The sequence below is a fragment of the Cydia strobilella genome, chromosome 17, assembly GCF_947568885.1.
Source record: "Cydia strobilella chromosome 17, ilCydStro3.1, whole genome shotgun sequence".
NCBI classification, from domain to species: Eukaryota; Metazoa; Arthropoda; class Insecta; order Lepidoptera; family Tortricidae; genus Cydia; species Cydia strobilella.
This window is the reverse complement of record NC_086057.1, coordinates 3,002,560-3,017,573: the sequence shown is the minus strand read 5'-3', so window position 1 is coordinate 3,017,573 and position 15,014 is coordinate 3,002,560. Positions and strand designations below refer to the sequence as shown.

The 15,014-nt window shown below is 40.2% G+C and overlaps 1 protein-coding gene across 1 annotated transcript; it reads left to right on the top strand.

Annotated features, from left to right (window-relative positions):
- Positions 1-64: 64 nt before the first annotated feature.
- LOC134748800 (elongator complex protein 1) lies at positions 65-14,786 on the top strand. The gene is made up of 8 exons (XM_063683594.1): positions 65-481; positions 933-1,155; positions 1,610-4,058; positions 4,781-4,947; positions 5,613-5,832; positions 6,249-6,453; positions 13,573-13,723; positions 14,648-14,786. Exons 1-8 carry the CDS (start codon positions 140-142, stop codon positions 14,710-14,712), a joined length of 3,822 nt encoding a protein of 1,273 aa, XP_063539664.1. The 5' UTR covers positions 65-139; the 3' UTR covers positions 14,713-14,786.
- The last annotated feature ends 228 nt before the right edge of the window (positions 14,787-15,014 follow it).

The following is a 15,014-nucleotide window of genomic DNA, read 5'->3' as shown; positions in this document are numbered from 1 at the left end:
CAGACGTAGGCTCGCGCAGTGCGAAGTTGCGTTGCGTCAAAGTCTGAAGTCATGTCAACGACGTCAACGTCAAAATGTCAAGTTGACACAACGTGTTGGAGGGGTATGTTTGTGTATACTTTCGGTAAAACTACAAATCATGAAAAATTTGGAACTTTGGCACGTAAACGTGCGCAACCTGGTTACTAACAGTGAGGACCAGCCCGCCACATTCTGTTACGGTCATGGCGAAGGCACTTTCACTGGAGAATTGTACTCGTGTTCACATAACCTTATAGTGAGTAACTTTGATGAAGATGGTGAAGTAAAGTGGACTAAGGATTTAAATGAGGTGGCGTCTCCGGAGAATAGTCCAGTAAATGTGACGTACTTGTCGTTGTCCAATGCCTTGTGTGTGGGGCTTGCGAATGGCGAGTTGTACACGATTTCTGAGTTGGGCACCAGCTGCGAGCTAGCTGGGGTCTGTCAGGCTGGATTATTGGTAAGATTATTTGTTTCAATTTATAGTGCAAAGATAGATATAAATAGTAGTATTACTTGTCTTTATCTGCTTAAAAGTCTTTGTGTCTTTCAAACATCTATATCCAATTATCCACGAAAAAATCGTCAAATTCAGCCTCTTATTCTCTCTCCCTTAAACTGAACTGACCGCCAAAGACATCAACTGACTGAGTGCGGATCTGTGTCAATTAGTTGTTAAGTAGTATTTAATTTTGTACGCAATATGGGTAAATGCCTGAAATAAAAGCTTATTATTTTTATTTATTTATTTTAACTTAGTTTTTAAATTTTTGTGCACCAAATTGATTTTCATGTCACTGAATAATATAATATTATTATATATTTGCTATTTGATCCTCCCTTGATAGTCAGGTAAAAAATTAAAGTAAACCTTTAAATAGACACAGTAATATCTTAAGTTATTTTTATAGGCAATGGAGTGGAGTCCAGACCAAGAACTGCTAGTTTTAGTAACAAAAGACATGAACACCATTCTGATGTCCTGCACATTTGATCCCGTTCATGAGACAACCATTTTAGACCAGGAGTTCGGGGAGAAGCAATTCATTACAGTGGGGTGGGGCAAGAAGGAAACTCAGTTCCATGGGTCTGAAGGCAAGCAAGCTGCTAAATTGAAAACTGAAGTTAGTGGTGGTAAGTTTACATTAATTTGCTGTTAATAACTAGAGTTAGACCAAGAGAAGTCTGCAACAATTTTGATAGCACACGCAGTGCAAGTGTCATTAGCCGGGTCCACACAGAGCGAGCATACGCGCGAAGCAATTTTCTCGCGCATAAAACGCCAAGTGTAGTTGTGCCTCGGCCGAGACGCGCATGCCTCGCGCGCGCCGCCTCGGCCGATGCACGTCTACACTAGCCGTTTTGTGCGCGAGAAAATTGCCTCGCGCGTATGCTCGCTCTGTGTGGACCCGGCTAATTATACGTTATAATTTCATAATACATACTTATATACATAGAAAACACCCATGACTCAGGAACAAATATTTGTGTTCATAACACAAAAAAATTCGAACCCAGGACCATCAGCTTCACAGGCAGGGTCACTACCCTATCTATCCCTCTATAACTCTAAATTCCTACTTTACAGATGCAGATGCCAATAATGCAGTAAGAATATCTTGGAGAGGAGATGGCAACCTATATGCCATTGGATTTCTCATGGACGGCATCAGACGATTCAAAGTATTTGACAGAGAGGGCCATCTACAGTACACCAGTGAAAAACAACCAGGTTTAGAGGCTAACCTCTCATGGCGACCCAGTGGTAATGTCATAGCAACAACACAAAAGATTAATGACAAATATGTGGTAGCTTTCTTTGAAAAGAATGGTCTGAAACATGGAGGCTTCGATATACTTGTTGACGCACAGACAGAAGTCCAGGATCTGGCTTGGAGTACAGATTCTGAAATAATAGCACTGCAATGCTATAATAAAGCAACTGGCTCACACAGCTTGCTGTTATTTACAACTGGGAACTATCACTGGTATCTCAAACAAACTCTAACATTCAATAGTTATCAGAAAATAAGCAAGATTATCTGGGACAATGATTTCGATGTTGCTAATAACAAGAAATTACATCTTGTTTTAAGTAATGGTCAGCATTATACATATTCATGGATTTGGAACATTAATCACAGTAGAGGTAAATGCAGTAATGATGATGCTGTAGTCATTGTTATTGACGGGAAGAAAGCATTAGCTACTGGGTTTAGGCAAACAGTTGTGCCTCCACCTATGGCGAGTCTTGAAATAGAGTCAAACTCATGCATAAACTCTGTTCATTTTGCTCCTGATAAAAAAGATGATAATGATCACGATCCTAATACATTCTTTGTGTGCACCACAGATAACAAACTAGAATTTTACAGGCAAACTGAAAAGTTTCCTTTAAAATATGAATTATTCAAGACTCTTACTTTAGAAAAGTACGACTTCCCATTCCAGTATTACAATTGGTTTTGGTTAAATTCTGACACTATAATCTGCTCTGAAGTGGATAATAACAACAGTTATTTTATATCTGAATATGGTATAAAGTCTGGAGAAATTACGAAAATAAATACAGAGTCTTTGCCAGAACCTGTAGTGAGAATTGAGCCTCATCCAAATGAAAGTTCAGCTGCTTACCTCCAACTTATTAATGGGGATATTATGCTTTACACACTAGGAGGATCCATGGAACCACAGGACGTTTCATTTTCTGTTGCATGCCCCACTTTTAATGTAATAAACGTCAGTGATGAAATCCACTTTTTAAGTCTGACACACAAAGGTACATTGTATTTAGATGATGACAAAATATTGAACAATGTGAGTTCCTTCTATGTTCACACACATTTTCTTTTATTGACAACTCTTCAGCATGTGCTCTTATGCGTGGAACTAAAACCTTCAGTCCTGAATGCTCTAAAAGAATACCAGAAAAATGAATCATCTGATGTTTATAAAAGAAAAATCGAGAGAGGCGCGAAGCTGGTCATAGCTGTACCAAATGAAACGAGGACTGTATTTCAAATGCCCAGAGGAAATCTGGAAGGGATACAGCCAAGGCCTCTCTCCTTAAAAATTATAGGAGAATATCTAGATAATTGTAAATACTATGAGGCGTTTGATTTGATGAGAAAACAAAGGATCAATCTAAACCTGATCTATGATCATGATCCTGACAAGTTTGAAAAATCTATAGACGTTTTTCTAGATGCAATCCGAAATAACACATGGCTCAGTTTATTTTTATCTGAATTAGAAAATGCGGATGTCACTAAATCAATGTATTCAAGTAGTTACGTCGACAATAAAGACGTAAAAAGAGATAGTAGTTCTAAAGTACAAAGAATCTCTGAAACAATTAGGACTCATTTGATGAAAAGGCCAGATAAAGACACAAAGATCTTGCCAATTCTTACAACTTACGTAAAGATGAATACTGTTGAAGATTTTGAATCGGCTTTGAGTGTTATAAAAGATCTGAAAACAAAAGAAATTAGTAGCAAGCTTCCTGTAAGCTCAGATGAAGCCCTAAAGTACCTGTTGTATATGGTAGACGTTAACCAACTCTTCGATGTAGCTTTAGGAATGTACGACTTCGATTTAGTACTTCTAGTGGCTAACAAATCGCAGAAAGATCCCAAGGAATATGTCCCAATGCTCAATGAATTTAATGGCATGGAAGAGAATTATAAAAGGTTCTCCATTAACAAACAGTTGAAAAGATTTACCAGAGCAGTGGAATGTCTTGCTAAATGTGGGCAAGACAAATATGATGAGTTAAAAACATTTGTGAAATATCACAGTCTGTATAGAGAAGCTCTCAGACTGTTTACAAATGGAGATGCTATTTACAATGAAATAGCAGAAGATTTTGGCCTCCATTTGAGACTACAGAAACAGTACACTGAAGCGGGCATTATTTATGAACGAGCTAACAATATTGAAAAGGCTATTGAATGTTATAAAGATGCTTTGGAATGGGAATTAGTAGTTAAACTATTATGCACAAGGTCGAAGAATGAACAATCCGTTATATGCTGGTATGTACTTCATTAAAATTATATATATATATATATATATTTTTTTTTTTTTTTAATTTAATGTGTGTTTACTAACATTAGCACATTAAGATTAATTTAATTGTATTACTAACAAATTATATGGGCATTTGCCTGAAATAAATAAATAATTGAAATTAATTGAAATTGAAAACCTATAAAAAACCGGCCAAATGCTAGTCGGACTCACGCACGAAGGGTTCCCGTACCATTACGCAAAAAACGGCAAAAAAATCAAATTTGTTGTATTGGAGCCCCACATAAATATTAATTTTATTCTGTTTTTAGCATTTGTTGTTATAGCGGCAACAGAAATACATCATCTGTGAAAATTTCTACTCTCTAGCTATTACGGTCCATGAGATACAGCCTGGTATCCTGGTGGTGGTGGTGGTAAAAACGGGACCCTATTACTAAGACTCCACTGTCTGTCCATCTGTCACCAGGCTGTATGTCGTGAACCGTGATAGCTAGACAGTTGAAATTTTCACAGATGATGTATTTCTGTTGCCGCTATAAAAACAAATACTAAAAACAGAATAAAATAAATATTTATTAAGTGGGGCTCCCATACAACAAACATGTTTTTTTGCCGTTTTATGCGTTTTATTCGGTTTTTATTAATACCTAAATTATTAACAAACATAAGTAACATTACTTACGTACACATAAAAAAAAAATTATTTATTACTTTTTTTTTCTAGGGAGCTGGCAAACGGTTTAAAAGATGAAAGGCGCCATAAAGAAGGTCTAACGTTATTAGAACAGTTTTGCAACGACAAAGTAGAGATAGTCAAGTACGCTATTGAAGGCCGCCAATTTAAGTCTGCCCTGCGACTTTGCTCTATGTATAAACTCAGTGAACTCAAAGGTATGTTGGGAACATTGTTTTTAGGGTTCCGTAACCAAAGGGTAAAAACGGGATCCTATTACTAGGACTCCTCTGTCCGTCTGTCTGTCACCAGGCTGTATCTCATGAACCGTGATAGCTAGCTCAAATTTCACAGATGATGTATTTCTGTTGCCGCTATAACAACAAATACTAAAAAGTACAGAACCCTCGATGGGCGAGTCCGACTCGCACTTGTCCGGTTCTATCTATCTATCTATCAATGTACACTCAGCGTCAAATACTTTGTAGCAACCAAAGTAGTCAAATAGTTCGGTACACCATATATTTAGTGTGGTGTACCAAACTATTTGGCCACTTTGACTGTACGTACGTGTACGTACGGGTCAAATCTTGCAAGTTAAATTTGACCCACTTCCCAACTTCCATTGAGGCTGAAAATTTGCATAAAAATGTATGTCGGGTGACAATGCAATATTATGATACCATCGAGCTGATCTGATGATGGAGACAGGAGGTGGCCATTGGTACTCTGTGATAAAACAACTTAACCTAATTGTGTTTGGGGTTTTTAGAATTGTCTCAATGAGTATTAGTTGCCTGTGGAAAAAAAATACGGTCAGCGATTAAAGCTTGTACCAAAAATAATTTTTTTGCCAAAAACTTATTAATATTCTAATTTTTAGATGACGATCTACTACCAGCTGCGATGGAAGAATATAGAAACCTGCAAGAGCTAATCGAACGAAACTGGGGTACATTCACCAAGCACAGAGACCGGCTTTTCATCGTCAGAGAAACCAAGAGAAACGCGCCAGAGATAGATATCTCTTATGCTAATAAGGACAGCGATTTGTACTCTGATGCTGGGAGTACGGTGGCGTCTTCAAATTCGCGCAGTTCTGGGTATGATATACTAGACTAGATTTAACCTGTCGTCTACCCAGAACAGATATCTCCGGTCAATGAGGGCTATCGTGTTTTTGCTCACCAGTTGGCGCCTCTGTTGATGGTGGTCCAAAAGACTAAAGAACAGCTGTCAGTCATTGAAGTGACAAGTGACATTTGACATTTCGAACTATGGAAAAGACCACCATCTACACTAGCGCCCCTAGCGGCGAATTCATACGCGTTAGCCCTCATTGTTTGTTGGCCTTTTGTCTTCCGCTCCCCACCCGCGTGGGCCACCTCAGATTTGTTACGACCGATTTTTTTTGCACCCGACAAAATTCGCAGGTGAAAAGCAGCTTTATTTTTTTTAATACTGCTTTTCGCTTGTGGAATTACCTGTATACATATAATCAAACAATATTATTTCGCAGTCGCACCTTCCGCTCAAGCAAAAACCGAAGAAAACACGAGCGCAAAGTCGCATCACTAAAAGAAGGTTCCCAATACGAAGACGTCGCGCTAGTGATGGCCTTACACAATCTCATCACATCTACGTTCGAGTTGAGACTGCAGGCTCGTGAGCTCAACACAGCGCTGAGTTGTCTCAACAAGGACCATGAGGCGTTTCTCCTACAGGTATAATACTTAATAATTTAAAAAACCGGCCAAGTCGGACTCGCGCACGAAGGGTTCCGTACCATTACGGAAAAAAAACAGCATAAAAATCACGTTTGTTGTATGGGAGCCCCATTTAAATATTTATATTATTCTGTTTTTAGTATTTGTTGTTATAGCGGCAACAGAAATACATCTGTGAAAATTTCAACTGTCTATCACGGTTAATGAGATACAGCCTGGTGACAGACAGACAGACGGACATCGGAGTCTTAGTAATAGGGTCCCGTTTTTACCTTTTGGGTACGGAACCCTAAAAAAACACGAGTGTACCCAAAGTCGCATCACTAAAAGGTTCCCAATACGAAGACGACGCGCTAGTAATGGCCTTACACAATCTCATCACATCTACGTTCGAGTTGAGACTGCAGGCTCGTGAGCTCAACACAGCGCTGATCTGTCTCAACAAGGACCATGAGGCGTTTCTTCTACAGGTACCAGGTACGGAAAATTATCCAGGTCTGACTGGTATGATGCTAACGACATTGTCGAGTTACCCGACGGCAAAGATAGATATAACTCCGTAATAGATGGTGTTTAGTTTTAATACCAAACTATTCGGAACGCATCCTTAAATTGTTTCGTTATGCCACTTTTGTCATCTCGTTCATTCTCACCTTTTATCTTATATATATCTCTCGTTTGGGGCATGCGCATAACACAAACAAAAGGAACAGAATTTTGAATTTGATGGAAGAAGAAGAAAGAAAATGTCAGAGCTCCGTGCGGTCGGATTTTAAATGTGATTCGGTGAATTTTATTATTAAAATACTTTAAAGAAGATCATTGGATGTGAAGATAGTAAAAGTGAAGTTACACTTAAAGTGGAGTTTAACTGGAGCCACGAAGACCTGCACAAGCGCCACGGGGGTGAGTGTAGGGATATATTTATATATACGTTTTTTTTTTGTTTTATCATTGCATCGAGAAACGGGTGCAAATTCTTCCGAGGCGCGAACTAGAACCAGCGCAACAAAAAACAGTCAAAATCCAGGTCAACCGGGTGACTGGAAGGCTTAGAATCCATTTGGTCTTCGAGCCGGATTTTTCATTTTCGGCGCCTCGGTAAATTTCATCCGTTTCTTATCATCTTTATATTTCGAGCGGTCGAAATATAATCATTTTTTCACTGCGGTTTCATTTCACACCAATTTTGTGGGAATTATATATTTTTAGGCCTCATTTTTTAATATTTTATATATTGGCTGGGGATTTTATTTTACTATATTTCATTCTTATATTTCATACATACCACATTTTTTGGTCGCGGACTTTGTAAAAGAAATTCAATTGCAAAATTCAATTTGTCATAAATTCATTATATTGGTTTTGACATTTCAAATTAAAACAGTTTTGGTTGCTAAGTTACCATATTGTCAGATTCAGATACTATAGGGTTATTTCGTTCTGTTTGGTAACTGCTACGATAGCCTTGTGGTTATAGTAGTTGCTTAATATTAGTGAGGTCGAGGGTTCGATCCTCAGCTATGGTGCAATTTTTGTATTTTTCTAAACATTTATATTTCTAGTAAAAGCGGTATAGAGCATTATTTATCGGTATTTAATGCTAATTACGGTACATAAACAATTTTTCAGGGGTTCTAAACATTTTCTTTCAAAGTTAGCGGAATAAATATTTTATAGTATATTAAAGTTAGCGGTTAAAACTTAATATATTAGTTACAAGGTGCGGTTTAAATTTAAAGATTTATTGCGGTGTGCGGTACAAATACATTAAAAATAAAAATAATTTGTAATTGTAATTTGTAGCTTTCATGGTGTGGTTCTTGTTCGGGTTCGGGATCCTATTGCTTATATTTATTTGGATTTCGTATTCAAATACTAACGTAAACATGGCGGCAGCTAGGCGGATACAGTTGCTGCAAATGAAATATCATACGGCATGTCGTAGTATGGATGTTTTGAATGGATTGGCTTGTAATCCCGAACTGTCTTCGGAACAAGAAAGTGATTTTATGGTGCGGTTTCAAGATTTAGAGAAAGTTTATGAGGCATTTACGGAAATGTTTTATGAACTTCAACTCTCTGCTGCGGATATAGAGAGTTTTGATTTGGAAGGTCATCTTCAGGAGTACGAGACGTACAACAAAATATATTATTTTATCAAACAACGTCATTTAGGGTTGACTAATTTGAACGCTTCAGCTAATGCGGACAATAGCTGTAGCAGCGGTAGCGGTAATGACAATCCTAAGAGCGCGCGGAATAGGGCAGTTCTCCCTAAAGTCAAACTTCCTACCTTTGCGGGACAGGTGGAAGAGTTTGTTTCTTTTATGGAATTATTCCAATCTTTGGTGGGCAATGATACTACTTTATCGGATACTGAAAAAATGTATTATTTAGCGGGGTCGCTTTTAGGTGAACCAAAGTCCTTGGTCCAGCATTTGTCGGCCACAGGGGACAATTATTCGGTCGCGATAGATTTATTAAATACGCGGTATAACAACAAAAGGTTGTTGGCGGATCGTCTGTTGCACAATTTGTTAAGTGCACCTCACGTCACCTCTAAAGGGGTAAGTGGTTTAAAAATGTTTTTAAATACTTTGATGGAAAACACAAAAGCCTTGGAAAAGATGGAGTTTCCTGTTGATTCGTGGTGCTATTTGCTGTTTTATATTAATTTTCAAAAGTTAGACGGCAACATGAAGAAACATTTTGAAGACAAGCACGCTGATAAAGAATTACCCACATTCTCGGACCTTATAAGGTTTTTGGAAACCGAAATACGGATTTTGGAATCCAGTGCGGAGCCACAGGCCGGTGCGTCAGCGGGAAGACGTAGTGGAAGTGGACAGAGCCATGTGGTAAAGGCTTATGCGGCATTTCAGAGTGCGGGTTCGGCGTCGTCGTGTCGACTATGCGGAAAAAGCGGACACTTCATTGCTAAGTGTGACAAATTCTTGGAGATGAAACCTGCGGCTAGGAAGCGACAGGTGGTATCGCTTAGGTTGTGCTTCAAGTGTTTGAATGGTCACAACATTAACCAGTGCACTTAAAACAAGAACTGTTACAAGTGTAATTCGGCTAAACACCATTATTTATTACATTTCGATCTTCCGGCAACTGGTTCAGATCGTGAACAACGTTTGACGTCAAACAATTTTACTACAAGTGGGGAGGTTGACAACGCTAGCTCGTCCTCTCCAAGTGCTCCTATTGTGAGTGCACCTTTTCCCAGCGGCAATCCAGAAAGTGCGGTCCCTGGAGTCACTGGACTAATGGCATCACAGGTCAATAAACCTAATATGTATCAGCGAAAGGTGCTACTTGCGACGGCAATAATAAGAGTACTGGACAGTAGCGGAAGCTTCCAGGAGGCGCGGGCCTTACTGGATGGAGGAAGCGAGAGTACATTTATATCGGAGTCATGCGTGCAGAAGTTGGGCTTAAAGCGGTTTAAGCCTGACGCCTCAATCACAGGACTGAACTGTACTCCTATAAGCGGTTGCAGGGGAGCAGTTAACTTAACCATGGCACCTAGGCTGACGGATCAGCCTGTGCTAGTGACCACGGCTACGGTCTTAAATAAAATCACACATAACCTACCTGAATATTCGTTGCCGGCTCAATTAGCGGATAATTATCGGGGACTGTATCTTGCGGATGAACAGTTCTTTGTCAGTCGAGAGATTGACATTTTAATAGGCGAAGATCTACTTGGTGACATTGTACTTAGCGGGCGCATTAAAATAAATGATCACATTCCACTGATGACGAAAACGGTGTTCGGCTACGCGTTATCGGGTCCAGTCACTATTGCGGCTTCCTTTCAAGTTCCTTGTGCCTCAAATATTGTAAATACTGTACCATTAGCCAAGAAGCGGTCCTTAGCTATTGGAAAGCGGTTCCTTGCAAAGGGGAATCGAGTTCACAGATTGTGAATCGCGGTTTAGACATAGCCTGGAGACACTTACCTTCAGAAATGAACCCTGCTGATGTCGCGAGTCGCGGTTGTCGCGCATCAGTACTGCTTGAGCACCCTTTATGGTGGGGTCCTCCTTGGTTGTCAGGTGATGCGGAGACCTGGCCCAGGAATATAATGGATAAAGCAGAAGATCCATTACCTGGATTACGGAAGGTAAAGGTAAATGTTCGGGCCTTAGCCGGAATTGTTGACGAAGATAATATTTTTATGCGGTTTAGTCGGTTGGATATGTTATTGGCGGTCGTAGCATATTGTTTCCGGTTTGTCAACAATGCCAAGAATTCGTCTGAAAGACTTATAGGGGTGTTGACAGTCTCAGAGCGACGGTTCGCTTTGCAGCGGTTAATTAGATTGGTCCAGCAGGAGGAGTTTGCGGACGACATCCACTGCTTGGCCCAGAATAAACAATGTTCCACGCGGCTACGTCGGCTTCTGCCGTTTATTGGGGATGACGGCTTGTTGCGCGTTAGAGGTCGTTTGGAACATTCGAGTTTATCATTTCCAAGGAAGCATCCGGTGATTTTGCCCAAATCACATAGTTTAACGATTTTGATCGTAGATCATTTTCATGTGACTTATTGCCATGCGGGAGCTACGGTGCTCATGGCGGTATTACAACGGCAATTTTGGATTCTTTCAGCAGGACAAGTGGTTCGTACACGAATTTACAAGTGTATGAAATGTTTTAGGACCAAGGCTACGCCTACAGCGCCAATTATGTCAGCGTTGCCCTGGGATCGGGTTAACGCGACTGGTGTGTTTCACACTGTGCAAATTGACTTTGCTGGTCCGTTCAGCATTAAACATTCTCGTTTGCGGAACGCAAAAATTCTAAAGGCGTATCTTTGCGTATTTATATGCTCTGCATCCAAAAGGGTCCATTTAGAGTGCGTCACTGACCTTTCGACGGAAGGTTTTCTCGCGGCTTTGACTCGCTTCACATCTCGACGCGGTATGCCGAGTGTGATACGTTCAGATTGCGGAACTAATTATACCGGTGCAAATAGGTATTTGGATGATGTGCGTAGATATTTGGCTTCGCAGGAAGTACAGCAAGGGCTTAGCGACGGCGCAGCCAAGCAGTCAATAACATGGCGGTTCAATTCTCCAGCGGCGCCACATTTCGATGGTCTATTTGAGGCGACCGTAAAATCGGCTAAAACATTATTGCGGCGTGTCATAGGTGAACAGGTTTTGACGTTCGACGAATTGGTAACGGTATTTACCAGGGTTGAAGCGGTTCTTAATTGTCGTCCGTTATGCCCGTTGTCCCAAGATCCTCATGAACTGGAGGTCTTGACGCCTGCCCATCTACTCATAGGTAGACCTTTGCTTTCGGTTCCGGAGTACAATTTTGAGGATATGCCAAACTCGCGGTTGAGTCGTTTTAACTTAATTCAAGCTATGTCTCAACGCCTGTGGAGAAAATGGAGTGAACAATATCTTCATTCTCTTCAAATGCATAGAAAATGGACATCTCCAACTGATCCGCCTAAGCTGGGCGATCTTGTTCTTATAAAGGAGGAAAATTTACCTCCTCTGAAATGGAGGTTAGGAAGAATAGAGGAATTGCTACCCGGCAAAGACGGTGTTGTTAGGGTAGTGCGTCTTAAAACTTCTACAGGTAGCTTCACGCGGCCGGTTGTTAAAATTTGTAGGCTTCCTTTGGAAGATTAAGCGGAGGTAGCGATACCAAACTGTTTTAGTTTAGTGTTTTAATTTATTAATAGAGTTGAATTTTGTTTATTTGTTGATAAAGGCTTTAGCCTTTCTCGGGCGGGGGAATGTTTAGTTTTAATACCAAACTATTCGGAACGCATCCTTAAATTGTTTCGTTATGCCACTTTTGTCATCTCGTTCATTCTCACCTTTTATCTTATATATATCTCTCGTTTGGGGCATGCGCATAACACAAACAAAAGGAACAGAATTTTGAATTTGATGGAAGAAGAAGAAAGAAAATGTCAGAGCTCCGTGCGGTCGGATTTTAAATGTGATTCGGTGAATTTTATTATTAAAATACTTTAAAGAAGATCATTGGATGTGAAGATAGTAAAAGTGAAGTTACACTTAAAGTGGAGTTTAACTGGAGCCACGAAGACCTGCACAAGCGCCACGGGGGTGAGTGTAGGGATATATTTATATATACGTTTTTTTTTGTTTTATCATTGCATCGAGAAACGGGTGCAAATTCTTCCGAGGCGCGAACTAGAACCAGCGCAACAAAAAACAGTCAAAATCCAGGTCAACCGGGTGACTGGAAGGCTTAGAATCCAGATGGATACAGTCTAAGGAAAAAACGTGCCTCGAAAATCAAGAAAATTTGATTCTCGTTCAGAGGGCGCTACTAGTTTTGGCCTACAGTCGTATAGATGGCGTTGACGGTTTCGTTTGTTATTTAACAATTTTAACGCATATCAGTGAAAGAACATGGGTCAAAGTCATAAAAATAATTAATGCAAATAAAAAAAAACATTTATCTATATTTAAATACATTCTATCGTATTTTTATAAATCTTCATTTTTAGTTTTAAAGTGTGTCGACAGATGGCAGTGAATTTACTGGGGTTACAAAATTTACTATGACAGTACCGCTCTAGTATAAGTTACTCTATGCCCGACGGGAACGCATCCTAACTAGAGTTAGGTCGGGTTGTACCAAACCGTCTGTCACCGTTTTAGTGTCCGCCTTACTGTATGGGAAGTTTCATAGTTCTCTGCTGCTTGATGTTGATCAGTCTGTTAATTGTGGTTGGTGCAACTGGCCTTATGACCAAGATAAGTCCCTAACGATTTTGATAGCACACGCAGTGTCTAACTAGCACCACTGTGGCACACAGTAATACCTACGGCAGTCAATATCGCTGTACGATATACTTTACAACTGTGTCTACTAAGAGTTATTTTGTCTATGGTAAAAAAAAAGTATGTTTTTTTTTCGTCCATCTGAACAGGCTAAAGCTCTAAGCTATACTGCCTCAAAAGAATGATACTGATTAAGAGCTCTACAGACCTTGTAATAAATCGCATGCAATATTAGCGGAGCCCTGAGGCAATCATGAATTGGGCACCCTGGTGTAAAATTTTACTGCTATTTTAGGTATAGGTAAACAAAATTCAATTATTTGTTTCAGACATGCCTAGAAAAGTTACTAAAAGAGATGAAGGACAGCTTTAAGGACATTTGGACGAACGAGCTAGTTATAGAGGCGACTAACGCCGCCATAGCGGCCCTCAACGTTCCTGAGGGCTGCAGCGTGCTACCTCAGGGTATCGGCTCTCTTGGTAAGTGTTTTAAGGCAATCGAGTACCGACCACGATAAGGCGACCGCCAAGTTTTAGGTGAAGGCTGCCAAAAGTGCCAAGTCGGTGCGAACTTAGCCTCTAACATGACCCGAAAGTCTAATCTAATTTGAACCTTAAATCGGATTGTTCAGGTTGAAATTCTATGGACACGTGTGGTCGTTAAATCGTACTATGCCTGGAAAGAGGTTAAACACCGTAGATTATGAATTGTTGTCTTGTGCCAAGACCCTAAAAAAGTCAGTAGGGGTAGGGTTAAACTGTTTCTTTGGATTTGGCATATCCTATAGATTTGTTAACGATTGCTGCGCCATCTACGTTAACCCTTTGAACGCCACGCTTATCGTGTGCAGCGCGTCATCTTGAACCTTGTGGAAATTGTTGGGCTGTAGCCGCACGCGACAGTTGACGTCTTTGGCGGTCAAAGGATTAAGCTTTTTACGTTTATCCTTATTACATTATCAGCTCGCTCACACTCGTGCGTGAATCGTGGCGCGAAGCCGCGAACGCGAGTGTGGAGCGGGCGTCGCAGATCTGCGAAATCGACTCCACACCCGCGTTCGCGCATAGGGTTGCCATACGTCAGGATTTATCCGGACATGTCAGATTTTTGACCCTTTGTCCAGATTACGGCCGGAATTGGCAAGTGTCAGGATTTTTAGGAATGACCCACCGCGGAGCGCAGCGCGCCGCCGGGGCGTCGTTGAAGCTACGCCAAATCTCTGTTTCAAAAGTCGGGATTTTTATCAGGACATTTAATTCTTATGGCAACCCTATTCGCGCATGAGTTTGGAGGGCCCTATTGGCCCTATCGACACTTGCAGAACCATTTATCAAATTTCTATCGGTGACTCATGTTTTTGGGTTTCATTAATGCTTTGATTAAAATTAAATTTTCTATTTCAGAACCGCATATGAGGATAGCGCCCATTATTCAAGATATAAGCTGGAAGCTGGATGGCCTAAACTAGTAAAACTAGGAGAATAACATGCAAGAAAATTAAAATGCATAATATTGTATATTCATTATAAAAGTATTTAATAAATAAGTTAAAAAGTTTATAAAAATAATTCAATACAAGCTTTTAAATCACTAACTGTACCTATACTTTTTTTCAAACAGTTATCTATCACCCATTAGGACCATTATAACAAGCCCAAATTCAATGAAAGTGTGGTTTATTACTATTACACAGTTCCTATGGCCTTCTTATAGACCGCGGGCCAGGAACAGATTTGCAGCTGCCATTCCTCAACCCACCAACGGAGCGGC

Excerpts from the sequence above, each read along its gene's own strand:
- LOC134748800 (XM_063683594.1), top strand. The coding sequence starts at position 140 with ATGAAAAATTTGGAACTTTGGCACGTAAACGTGCGCAACCTGGTTACT. Across the intron at positions 4,059-4,780 it reads GAACAATCCGTTATATGCTG|GGAGCTGGCAAACGGTTTAA; the intron begins GTATGTACTTCA and ends TTTTTTTTCTAG. Across the intron at positions 6,454-13,572 it reads ATGAGGCGTTTCTCCTACAG|ACATGCCTAGAAAAGTTACT; the intron begins GTATAATACTTA and ends TATTTGTTTCAG.